Below are 14,743 nucleotides of genomic sequence, written 5' to 3' on the forward strand. Positions count from 1 at the left end.
CAGAATGTGGCAGATGTGAGCCACCAGATCTGTGGAGGCCTTGGCGAAACTGTCTCTCACCTATCCACAAAATATACATGGTATTCTGTACACCCTGTCTTGAGAGCCACCTACGTATCTATGCACCTAATCCTGTGCTAGGAGGGGGCCCTGCTACCTATTGCTCATGAAGGTGAAGCTCCTCCCTTTGGTGAGCCTGCCACTGCTGTCGCAATCTTCTCTGCCATCTCACTTGCTTGTAAGCAATTATGCAGGCAGCAATACATCCAGCCTCCATATTCCTGAAGCTCTGCTCTCCACAGCATCAATGAGAAAAATACATGAGTCAGCATGAGTCTCCAAAGGTCACATCTCTGTCGATGACTATTGAGTGATTGTGGGTTCAAGGGCTTGGTTCCACTGTCCAAACCACTGAGATCCTGGCTAGTGCAAGAAATGTTTCAAGGTGCCCCCCCCCTCTCTTATATGACCAACTGCTATGAGATTGCTTTGCCCAGGTGCAAGGATATACTGCTTTCAGGCCAGGCGCTGGGGTCCTCAATCACTGCAGTCTAAGGGCGCAATTCTCCACTCCCCACGCCGGGTGGGAGAATCGCGGGAGGGCCGGGCACCCCCCGCGATTCTCCCACCCCCCGCTCGGATGGGCCGAGCAGCCTGACGTTCCCGACCGTTTCACGACGGCGGCAACCAACCTGGTCGCTGCCGTCGTGAACATGGCGCCAAATCTTCGTTTGTGGCTTGTGGGGGGGCGGAGAGGGGAGTGAGCACTACGTCCGTGCTCGGGAGGGGACTGGCCCGCGATCGGTGGCCACCGATCGTCAGACCGGCGTCTCCAAGCGACGGACTCTTTCCCCTCCGCCGCCCCGCAAGATCAAGCCGCCACGTCTTGCGGGGCAGCAGAGGGGAAGACGGCAACCGATGCATGCGTCGCAAGCGTCAAGGCCCGGTGGCCGAGATTTACGGAGCGCCGCTCCTAGCCCCCTTGGGGGGGGGGGGGGGGGGGGGGGGGGGTGAATAGGGTGCGAGGAGCGGCCTCCGAGGCCGTTGTGAAACACGGCCGAGTTCACGGTGGCCTTCCCGATGCCGCGCGTGAACGGAGAATTCCACCCTAAGACTATACTTAAGGACTCGTGTAGTGAGGAACAGATTATTTGACAGGGATCTGAGACTTCTCATCTGTGAGTCAGCCAGCAGCAAAATTCTGAGCTCCTCCTTTTAACATGCACCTGCAGCTTGACCAGTGACCCAATAGTCACCCAATTCCTCCTGACTGCATTATCACAATGGGCACTTGCCATGCTGAGAACAAGGGATAAATGCAAGGATCTCAATTGGTACCATTATTTGCAATTAGTCCTGTTTCATTACCCTGCTCCTGACCTCATTACAGCTTTGGTTCAAACATGGACAAAAGAGCTGAATGCCAGAGGTGAGGTGAGAGTGACTGCCCTTGCCATTTGCATTTGACCTAGAATAGCATCAAGAAGCCCTAGCAAAACTGGAGTCAATGAGAATCAGGGAGAAAACTCTCTGCTTGTTGGAGTCATACCTGACACAAAGGAAGATGGCTGTGGTGGTTGGAGGTCAATCATCTCAGCTCCAGGACATCAATGCAGGAGTTCCTCAGGACAATGTCCTCAGCCCAACCATCTTCAACTGCTTCATCAATGAGGTGTAGATGCCTGCGTTGGACTGTGGTGGGCACAGTAAGAAGTCTTACAACACCAGGTTAAAGTGCAACAGGTTTGTTTGGAATCACTAGCTTTTGGAGCACTGCTCAGCTAACTCACCTGATGAAGGAGCTGCGCACCGAAAGCTAGTGATTCCAAACAAACCTGTTGCATTTTAGCCTAGTGTTGTAAGACTTCTTACTGTGCTTCATCAATGACCTCCCTTTAGGTCAGAAGTGGGGATGTTCACAGATGCCTGCACAACGTTCAGCACCATTCACGACTACTCAGATACTGAAACAGTCCACGTCCAAATGCAGCAAGACCTAGACAATATCTAGGCTTGGGCTGACAAGCTGCAAGTTACATTCGTACCACACAAGTACTAGGTAATGACCATCTCCTACATGAGAGGATCTAACCATCGCCCCAAGGCATTCAATGGCATTACCAATTGCCCCATAACATTCAATGTCAGTTACCAATGATCAGAAGCAGAACTAGGCTAGCCATTATTAATACTGTGGCTACCAGGGCAGGTCAAAGGCGAGGAATCCTATGGCGAGTAACTAACCTCCTGACCTCCCCAAAGTCTATCCACCATCGACAAGGCACAAGTCAGGGTGTAAAGGAATACTCTCCACTTGCCTGGATGAGTTAAGCTGGGGGCCCTTTTAATCAGCGCCCCCCCCCCCACTAACCCTAATGCACCTCTCCTCCAAATGGCCTTCAGAGCCCTCACCAGCTGAGATTTTCCTCAGCTGGATTTTGTACTGCTTCATGACTTCAGGTTGCAAGATGGTGGTCCTGAGGTACCAGAGCTGCCTGGAACTCCTGTTTGACTGGGAAACCCTCCCAACGTCCTGGAAGAGCATACTATTCAGGTTTCCCTCTCTGAGATACCCATCAAATCTTTTCCTCCAAACCTTGATCCCATGCGATTGTGATGGATATGTGTGTGTTACCGTGAATCAATTGAGGTGGATGTGCCTATGCTACACGTGTACCTTAACCCTTCCAATCTTGAGGCCTATTGTACAATGAAATACCGAGACCCCACACTCCCAATCCATAAGACCTTACAATGTCCCTACACCACCTCCTCCACATCTAGAAGCTGCAGATGCCTCCCCTGATGAAGTATGCCACCTGTGGTCCAGTATTATGTCAGAACTCCCCCGGACTGATGCGCCTATGTTACGATCGCAATGTGTTGGGCAAAGTGAAGCACTTCATCACTCTGCCCTCCTCTTATTCTGGCTCCAACCCTCTTATATTATTCCTCATTCTAGCCCAGAGGAGACTGCCACCTGATACCCTCCTAATGATGTGTCTGAGTGCAGCCTTCGCCACATTCCCCCTCCCAGCCGAACCCTGTTCCTGCAGCATATCACAAGCCGCCCCTGCCTGACCACTGCTCTGGTAGGTAGAGCCTCGTCAGTGACACACCTCCTGAAAGCGATATGGTGCTACCTGCAAAGCCTAGCACTGATTCCAAGATGCCATGAGCACTGCACAGGTTGGTGAACGAACCTCAAAAATCATAAGCAATGTGCAGGTTGCCAGTTTACACTTGTGAAATACATCAGTTCAATCGGACGCTGACATGGCTGATTGATCCAGCGTGAGGGATGATACTAGCGAGCAGCCGATATAATAAGTATGCATGATTTCAGATGTATTAAAATTATTTTTCTGACACTGCACAGTGGGAAACGTGAGTCGCCATTTAAGTGAGGAGCAGATGATTGGAACCTGTTTTCCTACTGACATAAACCTTTTTTCTTCGCTCAAGATATTTTCTGCTCCTGCCTGCCATGGCGTCCACTGTGGGTGGGACTGGAAAATCTCAGCCTTAGCTTTTGTTACAAAAGGTAACAATTACTATATTCCCAACATCCAAGACACAAACAGCAAAACTCTGATTTGTAAAATTGCCGTAAATTAGTTGCCACCTCAAGCCATTTACAAACAGAGGATTATCAAGCATTCAACCCCTACAAATGCATGTTTACTGTTCTTTCCTTGAAAACAAATCTTAGCTCCATTCACATCTTTTCCTGCTTTTTCTTTTTTTTTAAATTTGGTTTCTAATGATGTGACCCTGGCAAATTTGAAAACCTATTGCCCTCATTTCAATAAAACTTTCCTTCTTCCTGGACCAAATGTGTCAGGGACTTGCTTTTAATCAAGAGATATTTTCAAACAGAGGTTTACGATTACAACTCAAATTAACAAGAAAATTATGCAATATACATGTTTTAAGACATCATACCCTCCTAACCGCTATACATAGCTGAACACGAAGAAATAAATGCCAATACCTGGATTTCAACTTGCTTCAGAAGGGTCTGAAACCTCTCATCCTCTTTTACCCACTGAGGCAGTTCTCTCTCTCCTCTGGCTTTGGCCTCATTAATTTGTTGTCTCAGGTCCTTCAAGATATCCAGTTCCTGAGTTAACCTGTGCTGTCTGGTCCTCGATGCCTGTAGATCCAACTCCAAATCCAAAGAGGTTCGCACCAGCTTTTCAGATCCTACCCTTCTGATTGAAGGCTGGAAAATACAACAATGTTTGCCTTTACATAATGAATTTCTTTCAGGAGGAAATCTAATGATTAAATGCTTATTTATAAACTGTAAACTAACAACATCCTTCTTTATTCTCAAAGAATTATTGAATGAGAAGATTTGTTTGTATCATACTGAGGTCTATAAGCTATTCAACTAAATATAAACTTAACTAGTGTTATAAGCAATGAGTTCATATTACTTAATGATCAAATATCACTTACATTTTTAATTTTTTTAACCTTGTTATCCCAAATTCTTTTGGCCTATGTATATTAGATCACATGCATGAATACGTCTCAACTCTGCATAATGTTGTGAATGTCATTCAAAGCAAACCAAGAAAATAAGCATCAAATTGTCTGATAATTCTTTTTTAGTTGACTGTAATTAACAACGATATTGTATAAGTGTGGTAAACCACTGTTACACCTGTATTAGGTGATGCAAGGTATGACCTGTACTACAGGTTCGCCAGAAGCCCCTGCCTGCTGGCTCCGCCCAGTAGGAGGAGCGTGTCCTCTATTCAGCAGCCATTTCACCAGCTGCTGTGGGTGGCCACACATCTTACTGCAAGAAAGCCACAGTTGTATCCAACCTTAGTCTTTGTACAATTGATCGTGCATCAATTTATTACAGTAAGATTTTCTAAAAGATGGACCTCCGAATCAAACCAGATCGCCTGCAGCTGGATCCGCACTCAAGCGACGCCAAAAAGGACTTTAATCACTGGCCAGCTTGCTTCGAGACCTATATCAACTCAGCGACCACTCCTTCGACGGAGGCTCAGGAGATACAGATCCTGTACTCAAGGTTGAGCTCCAACGTGTTTCCGCTAATCCAGGACGCCCCGGCCTACACAGACGCCATGGCGCTTCTCAAAGAAAACTACACACAGAAAACGCCAGGCACTTACTTGCCACTCGCTCTCAACTCCCTGGTGAGTCCAGAGAAGACTTCTGGCGGGCCCTAATCCCACTCGTCCGGGACTGTGACTGTCAGACCGTTACAGCCACCGAACATTCCCACCTGCTTATGCGCGATGCGTATGTAACGGGGATTGGGTCGGACATCATACGCCAAAGTCTGCTAGAAGGGGCCACGCTCGACCTAGCTGAGACTAAAAAGCTAGCACTCTCCATGACGGTTGCCTCACGTAATGCTCAGGCCTACCCCTCCGACCGCACGGCCCATCCCTCGTGGACCCCACAGACGGCCGCCCCAGCCGGGGCTTCACCCAGCCAGTACGCCTGCGCCACACGCCAACCCGCGCACCCCGGGGGTCCCCGATGCTACTTCTGCGGCCAGCGGAAGCACCCCCGCCAACGCTGCCCAGCTCGCACTGCCATTTTCAAGGCTTGTGGCAAAAAGGAGCACTTTACCGCGGTGTGCCAGGCTCGCGCAGTTGCCGCTATCGCCACCTCCCCCCTGACCTACACACAATGGGCGCTGTTATGTTCATCCCGGACCACGCACGGCCAGTGGGCGCCGCCATCTTCACCTCCCCGGAAGGCCTCATCCCACTGGCAGGAGAAAGTTGGGGGGGGAAAAGAGAGAAGCAAACCTTGTCATTTTGCTTGTGGGCACCTGTGAAGGTTGGGGCGCGCCCACTCAGTACCCGATTGAGGGACCTGGCATCAGGAAAGGGGCGGGCCCACTGACAACCACCCACCTGCCTTTGCTAACAACTACCTTGCCCACTCTCTCACATCCCAACCCCTCTCCCACGGACTCACCTATGCCTGGGTCTATGGCAATCCCAGAGACTACTCAAATGTACTTTTCACTGTACCTCGGTACATGTGACAATCAACAAATCCAATCCAAGCAACAGCGTGACGTGGTCATACTCATCACATCAGACCAGAGGTGGGGGAACAATTTTATACAGTTGAGAGGAAGTTGCCCTGGGTGTCCTCAAAATTGACTCTGGACCTAATGAAGTATCTGGCACCAGGTGAAACATGGGCAAGGAAACAACCTGTTGATTATCACCGACCACCCTCCCAGAGTTCGAACAATGGTTGAATGTCATTTGGAAGAAACAATGAGGGGAGCAAGGGCACAGATGTACTCTAGGTGGGGATTTCACCAAAAGTGGTTAAGTAGTATACTACTGGCTGCGATTTGAAGGATATATCTGACATATTCGGCCTGTGGCAGGGGAAGAGGACCAAGAGGGAAAAATTTGCTTGCCATCATCCTCACCAATCTACATGTTGCAGATGCATCTGTCCATTACAGTTTTGGTAGGTGTGACCATTGCACAGTCATTGTGTAGACAAAGATCCATCTTCACATTGAGGATACTTTCATCGTGTTGTGTGGCGCTACCATCCTGGTTCAATGAGGAGTTCCCTCCATCGTGTTGTGTGGCACTGCCGTCCTGGTTCAATGAGGAGTTCCCTCCATCATGTTGTGTGGCACTATCATCTTGGTTCAATGAGTTCATGAGTATGCCAGGAGAAACATGAGGCATACCTAAAAATGAGGTGCCTGCTTGGTGAAGATACAACAAAGGACTATACGCATGATAAACAGGGAATTAGCATGTGATAGGCAGAGCTGAATGATTAGACTGCCAACAGATTAGATAAAAGATCTGCAGTCTTGCCACACCCAGTCATGAATGATGGTGTACAATTAAACAGCTAATGGGAGGAGGGTGGTCCACAAACATTCCCACTCTCAAAAATGGTGCCACCCAGCATATCTGTGACAAAGATAAGGCTGAAGCATTTGCAACCATCTTCAATCAGAAGTGCTGAATGGATAATCCATCTCTGCCTCCTCTGAAGATCCCCATCACCACAGATGACAGTCTTCAGCCAATTCAAATCCCTCCACATGATATCAAGAAACGATTTGAGGGAACTGGATATGGCAAAGGCTATGGATCCTGACAACATCCTGGAAGTAGTACTGAAGACTGATGTTCCAGGCTTAGTTGCTACCTTAGCCAAGCTATTCCAGTGCATGGCATCTACCCGTCAATGGAAAATTGTTCAAGTATATCTTGCCCCAAAAAAAGGACAGATTGAATCTGGTCCATAACTGCCCCATCTGTCTACTGTTAATCATCAGCAAAAGCGATGGAAGGTGTTGTCAGCAGTGCCATCAAGAAGCACTTACATAGCAATTATCTGTTCACTCATGCTCAAGTTTGTTTTCCGCCAGGGTCACTCAGCTTGAGTTACAGCGTTGGTTTGAACATGGAAAAAAAGAGTTGAGGTGAGAATGACCTGCCTTTGACATCAAGGCAGCATTTGACCGTGCTTGACATCGAGGAGCCCCAACAAAATTGAAGTCAATGGTAATCCATTGGTCCCCTTATTTCAGTGGCATTGGAGGCAGTTCAGAGGAGGTTCACTAGATTGATTCCAGAGATCTGGGGTTTGTCGTATGAGGAGAGATTGAACAGTACAGGCCAATACTCTCTGGAGATTGAAAGGTTGAGGCGAGATCTAATTGAGGTGTACATGATGCTAAAAGGTATAGATAAAGAAGACGTGGAGCTGATGCTTCCTCTTGTGGGGCATTCTAAAATGAGAGGTCATAATCTTAGAATAACAGGTAGCAAATTTAAAACAGGTTTGAGGAAAAACTACTTCTCCCAAAGGGTTGTGAATCTGTGGAATTTGCTATCCCAGAGTGTGGTGGATTCAGGAACAGTGAGTAAATTTAAGGAGGAGTTAGACAGATTTTTAATTGGTAATGGGTTGACGGGTTATGGAGAATGGGCAGGAAGGCCAATGGAGTTGAGGCCTTGATGGGATCAGCCATGATCGTATTGAAGGTGTTTAGGCTTGGGAGGCTAAATTGCCTACTCCTGCTCCTATGTGTTCCAGGAAGGAGATACTCTGGCTGATTTTGCAATCCAGCTCTTGGTCTGTAGCATTCTAGGTAACAGATGAGGACCATATCATCCATGATAGAATGGTGGAGCAGACTTGATGGGCTGAATGACCTAATTCTGCTCCTATATCTTATGAATTTATGAATAAGCAGGAGAAGCCATCACTGGTTGGAGTCCTACCAAGCACAAAGGGAAAGGACTGTTGTTGTTCCAGGCCAAACATCTCAGCACCAGGACGTCATTGTAGTAGTTCCTCATGGTAGTGTGCTAGATTCAACAATCTTCAGCCGCTTCAACAATGACATTCCCTCCATCAGAAGGACAGAAGTGGGGATATTTGTTGAATATTGCAGAGCTCAGTGCCAGTTATAACTCCTCAGATATCGAAGCAGTTAGCGTTCACATGCAACTAAACCTGGACAACATTCAGACTAAGGCTGAGAGGTGTCAATAACATTTGGGCCACACAAGTGGCAGGGAATTGACCATCTCCAACAAGAGAGAATTTAACCATCTCCCCATGACATTCAATGGCATACCATTGCTGAATCTGCCACAATCAACATCCAGGGGTTTAACCAGAAACTTAACTGGTCAGGCCATATAAATACTACACAATCAGAAACAAACATTGTTACACAAACAGGTCACAGAGAGGGCATTCTAGAGCATGAAACTCTATCAGGTGCAAATCAGAAAAGTGATGGAATATCATTATTGCCTGGATGCGTACAGCTCCAATAAATTTCAAACAGCTCAACACAATCCAGGCCTACTTGATCAGAATCCAACCTACCAGCTAAAACATTCACTCACCCTATCACTGGCGCCCAGTGTGTACAATATGTAAAATACACCAAGTTCTGCTGAACGGTTATTTACCTGAACTTTTGATATAGATTGTACGTTGAGGGCAGACACCCCAGAATTAATGTGGGGGTAAGTCCATTTCTATTTGGCCAGTTTGCCCCACTTAAATCTTTTGGGTAAAGGCCATTTAATTAGTTTGAGGTGAGATTTCTGTCTGTCTCAGGAGGATACCCCACTTCATAGAGCTGCAGGCCAATCGGAAGCCAGCAGCTCTGCACTACATCCAATGCCACCAGGAGTGGTAGGAAAAGAAACAATATGACCGTTAACCCAGGGAAGTCCAGGATCTCAATAGGACCGGGTTGACACGCAGTACTACGGGTGGCAGGTGCAGGGAATGATGGATGTGGGGAGGCAAAACTGTAGGGGAGCGGCCTGGTGCCAAGGAAGGAGACACCCTTGCCTTTTCACAGACCAGCAGCACACAGGGTCAAATCTGTCAGACTAAATATTGAGTGGAAGTCTCTCTTGTTGTCCACTAAATCGGAGCATTGGCAGGATGAGGCCCTTAAGTGAGAACTAATTTCTCATTTAACTGTCTCCCATAAAATTGTGGTGGCAAGGGTGGACAGGTACTGCTAAAGACATGATGCCCTAATTTACAGGCCACCTGCATAAAAATTCAGCCCATTAATTCTATTTCTCTTTCTACTCAAGCTGCCATGAGTCTTCTGATTTCTGTTTGTAATGCAAAAATAATGTTGTTGAAACTAAAGATTCAATTCTTTAATTCTACTGCATTCATTTTAAAGCAAAACAGTTTAGATTTAAAAAAATGTTTTTCGGCACAATAACATAACATTGGCGCTGGTTTTCCTTTATGAAAGAAATACTTTTATTTTATACCCTACCATTTTCATTCGCAAACTGCGCCGTTCCATGGCATTCCGAACAAAAGGAGTCCTCTTGGATAACGTTGAGCTGTCACTATCACTTCGATTTAGCTGAAAAAGAAAATCATTGTTATTTGATTGTTAGAACATTCCACAAATAAGTTTTCACCTACTCTATTTCTTCACAATAGAGTTGACAGAGCACAGTAAAGTCCTAGGACTCTCCTACTTTATCCACGTGTAGAATTCCACAGGACCAAACTTTTTAGTATTTTTGTTAGTTCTCAGCGTATGAAATATACAAAACATACAGCTATTCTTTTCTTGAGAGAGCGCAATGACGGTCTATTCTCTGGAACCTCTCTAATCACTTGTGCATAAACTTATACATTGAATTTTTCGAAATTTAGATTGATTTGCTAACGTATTGCAGTCTGCTGATCGATTGATGAATTGATTGATTTTTATTGTCACATGTATCGAAGTACAGTGAAAAGTAGACAAAAGGAATAATCGACAAAGTACACTGACAAATAAGTAATTGGTAACAGTGCAGAACAAGGGCCAAACAAGCAAATATGACATGAGCAAGAGCAGCATAGGGTGTCGTGAACAGTGTCCGAGAGGGGAACAGATCAATCCAAGGGAGAGTTGTTGAGGAGTCTAGTAGCTGTGGGGAAGAAGCTGTTGCTATTTCTGGATGCGCGGATCTTCAGACTTCTGCCTGATGGAAGGGTCTGGCAAAGCCCGAGTGTGAGAAGTCTCTGACAATGCTTCTGCCTTCCTGAGGCAGCGGGAGGTGTATACAGAATCAATGGGAGGGTGGCAAGCTTGTGTGATGCTTTGGGCTGAGTTTACCACACTCTGCAGTTTCTTGCGATCTTGGGCAGAGCAGTTGCCATACCAAGCTGTGATGCAGCCGGATAGGATGCTTTCCATGGCACATCTGTAGAGGTTTGTGACTCAACCTTGGTGAACCACACTGCGGCTAATGATGTCCTCTCTGTCTCCCTGCAGAAGAAGTTGTCTCACAACCGTCCAGAAGGGGGCCCAGACTGGCAGCAGCGTGCAGGACATCAGAATCCTCACCACATTCGAGGAACAGGCCCTGGAGGTTAGCGGGTTGGCCGAGGATAGAACGCGGAGGTCAGCGCATGCCGTAAAGGTGAGGATCCACCGGGCCCCACCCAGATGGACTATCACACGCGAGTTGTTTTTGCCATACATGCTGATCTATCCCTCCCACTGACCACATGTTCATCCTCCCACAGGACCTTCAGCTTATTGGTGCCGGCCCATCCGCGTGGTCGCCGGCCCATCCGCGTGGTCGCTGGCCCATCCGCGTGGTCCCCCCCCCCCATGAGAACATCTCAAGAGCAGAGCTCCGAGGATGCAACCATAAATGCGTCACAACTGTCATTCGCACCCTCCACCAGCGCAGAGACACGCACTTCGGTGGGCAACATTAGTTGTCTTGATTCTGGGATACATTCTGGTGAGCACCACACAATTGCAGATGCACATCAGGTGGAGGCAGTATAATAATAATAATAATCTTTATTACTGTCACAAGTAGGCTTACATTAACACTGAAATGAAGTTACTGTGAAAAGCCCCTAGTCGCCACATCCTGGCACCTGTTTGGGTACACTGAGGGAGAAAACCGGAGCACCCGGAGGAAACCCACGCAGACAAGGGGAGAATGTGCAGACTCCGCCCAGACAGTGACCCAAGCGGGAATCGAACCCGGGTCCCTGTTGCTGTGAAGCAACAGTGCTAACGACTGTGCTACCATGAGGCCCATAGACAGCAGTCGGAGGTTTGATAGATCCCAGGTCCTAGCTGAGCCCCAGTCGGGTGGAGCCTCTGGAATAGGTTTGCCTGGAGCTGATGCAAACGTTAGGGTGGGGCTGTGATATTCAGAGAGGGATGTCAGCAACACTCAAACAGGCCCACAGCCGATTGGAGGAGTCCCAGAGGCTAGGAGCGCAGGAGATTGCACCGGCAATGTGTGGCACCAGGACCAACACTGCTGGGTGGCAACTGTAGTGGAGAGCCTGGTGCACGATGTCGGCACCATTAGCGGTGGTATCCAAGGTGTGGTGCATTCGGTGACGGCCATTGCGGAGGGCCTCGGTTGACTGTCGGACTCGCTGGGGGACAGTCCTGGTCTAGGCGAACCTTGATGAGATACTGTGGGATATATCCCAGTCTCAGATAGGAATAACCGAGGCGCTGCAGAGCTTGTCCCAGTCACAGATGGGCATTGCAGAGCGTGGCACAGTCACTGAGGAGCATCACCGATGGCGTTGACACCATGGTGCAGACATTGGGGAGTCGGCAGGGCTAGCAGAGCCAGATGACGCAGGGGCAGCCAAGGCTCGAACCAGCTGTCCCTCCATTCCGAGATGAACCCCAGAGCCCTATAGACACCGACCAGGAGGCGAGGGCGCTGGGTGACAACATCCGACGGACAGGCGATTGTGACTATCAACTCCCCCAAGTTCCACTCCTCTGATGATGCCACATCTCGCAGTCAGCACCCGGAACAGGGCAACACAGCTATGCGCGTGCCACCAAGTACACCAGTGCGCATCTCTATGAAGCAGGCCTTGCCAGCTCTAACAAGCCTGTCCCACCAGAGTGATAACACAAACCACGCCCCCAGATTCTCTGTGCACTAAGTGTAAAAAGCAATGACACAATTTAGGAGACCTAGTCACTGTAAGACACACCAAAAGTACTGAATAAACAGGCTCAGGATCAATGCCATCAAGATGTGCCTCTGAACAGGTGCAGTGCTATCTGTACAACTGGATAAAATCCTGAGCCAGAAAAAGGCCCATAACATGCACTTATGTTCTTAAAGAAACTGAAGAATTATTTCTGATTTTCAAATTTCAAAACAGCAAGATTCACAAATAAATAGAACATTTCAAAAAGCAGTGCCTATTTCCACAAACAGAAACAAATAATGAAATTAAATCAGACAATGCTGGACATACTCAGCTGGTCTAGCAGCATCAGAGGAGAGAGAAACAGCTAACTTTCAGATGAGTGACCTTTCATCAGAACTGGAAATATAATACGTTTTGAGCAAGTGAAAGTGGGGGAGGGTAGGAAGAAGAATGAAAGGAAAGGGAAGGTCTGTGATAGGATAGAGGGCAAGACAAATCACAAAAGATTTCATGGTACAGTTCCAAAGAGAGTGGTAATGGCACACGTTAAGAAACAAAAGATGCCCCGAGACGAGGTATGAATGGCAGGATCCTGAATAACTGCCATCCGAAAACAGGTAGAAAAGTGAAAGAGACAAAAAATAAATTATCAAAAAAATTGAACGAAATGGGTGCAGAGGTTATGATCCAATCTGCCCTAGGCATGGCCCACCTCCCCCAGGGGTCCTTTGCGCCTCTGACAGTTCCTCTTAACAACATAAGTTTTGCAGAAGCTATTGTAAACCTTGTCGATGTGACATCATGTCAGCGAGGTATGATTATTCAGTGAGGGGAGAACGTATTGCGTAGAAGCCTATAATTATATTTAAATTTATAAAAATGTACTGAGATGAGGTTCCCGCCATTTCTGGACTGGAACTTTGTTACGCCACAGGCGAGGGGTGAAGAAAATCAGAAATGACATCTCGCCTGCGGGAATCTTGTTTCCTGACTCTCACAAGACTTTGAGCCTCCTTCTGCACTATTCTAAGATTGCTGCACCTGACACAACAAAATAAAAAATGGTACAACCTCCTTCAAAAGCTAATGAACTTCATTGCTCGAGGGATGGAGCTCAAAAACGGGGGGTTATGTTGCAGCTGTAGAGGGTGCTGGTGAGACCACACCTGGAGTACTGTGTCCAGTTCTGGTCTCCTTACTTGAGAACGGATGTATTGGCACTGGAGGGGTGCAGAGGAGATTCACTAGTTTCTGGAGATTCTGGAGTTGAGAGGATTGGCTTATGAGGAGAGACTGAGTAGACTGGGATGATACTCATTGGAATTTATAAGAATGAGAGGGGGATCTGATCAAAAATTATGAAGGGAATAGTTAAGGTAGAAGCAGGGAGGTTGTTTCCACTGGCGGGTGAAATTAGAATTAGGGGGCATAACCTTAAAATAAGGGGGAGTAGACTCAGGACTGAGTTGAGGGGGAACATCTTCACCCAAAGGGTTGTAAATCTGTGGAATTCCCTGCCCAGTGAAGCAGTTGAGGTTACCTCATTGAATGCTTTTAAGGCAAAGATAGATAGATTTTTGAACAGTAAAGGAATTAAGGGTCATGGTGAGCCGGCGGGTAAGTGGAACATGGGAACACCACCAGCTGGAAATTCCCCTCCAAGCTACTCACCATCCTGACTTAGAAATCAATTCCTTCACTAACAGTACTAAAGGTGTACCTACATCATATGGACTGCAGCAGTTCATGAACGCAGCTCACCATCTTCTGGAGGGCAATTAGGGATAGACAATAAATGCTGGCCTAGCCAGAGAAGCCCACATCCCACGAATGAATAAAATAGGAGACCAATAATGTACACAGTTCTCCAGATATGGTCTCACTAATGCCCTATATAACTGAATAACCGTCCTACTTTTGTATTCAATTAGTCTCGCAATAAACAATAACATTCAATTAGTTTTAAAAGCAGGATTCAAAACAAAAACAGCACTCCATGCAACCTACACGCTCCTTATCTCTATCTGCAAGCATGAATATAGTTATGCATTAGCTGAATAATAGTGTTAGCAAACTTGAGAAGGGTTAAATGTAGGATGCAGTGGATAAAAAGGACCCTGCTAGCCAGTTGGTCATATGGCTGTCAATAATGATACCTATCTTTTATTAAATTTAGAAGCATAATTTTACTGCTGTTTTCAAAATGAAAGGAGCTGAACGAGCTGACTGTGTTCACCATGGAGAGCCGGAGTGATGGGGATAAGGG

At 47.1% G+C, this 14,743-nt stretch overlaps 1 protein-coding gene across 2 annotated transcripts in view; it reads right to left on the reverse strand.

Moving 5' to 3' along the window:
* wwc1 (WW and C2 domain containing 1) overlaps positions 1–14,743 on the reverse strand; it is a 204,741-nt gene that overhangs the window by 23,661 nt on the left and 166,337 nt on the right. For both annotated transcript variants that reach the window (XM_038796050.1, XM_038796049.1), the window contains exons 20-21: positions 9,818–9,910; positions 3,995–4,225 (exon numbers count right to left, since the gene is read on the reverse strand). In XM_038796050.1, the coding sequence (XP_038651978.1) occupies positions 3,995–4,225; positions 9,818–9,910 (324 nt within the window). The remainder of the gene's footprint in view (positions 1–3,994; positions 4,226–9,817; positions 9,911–14,743) is intronic.

The sequence above is a fragment of the Scyliorhinus canicula genome, chromosome 4 (genome assembly GCF_902713615.1).
Source record: "Scyliorhinus canicula chromosome 4, sScyCan1.1, whole genome shotgun sequence".
Taxonomy (NCBI): domain Eukaryota; kingdom Metazoa; phylum Chordata; class Chondrichthyes; order Carcharhiniformes; family Scyliorhinidae; genus Scyliorhinus; species Scyliorhinus canicula.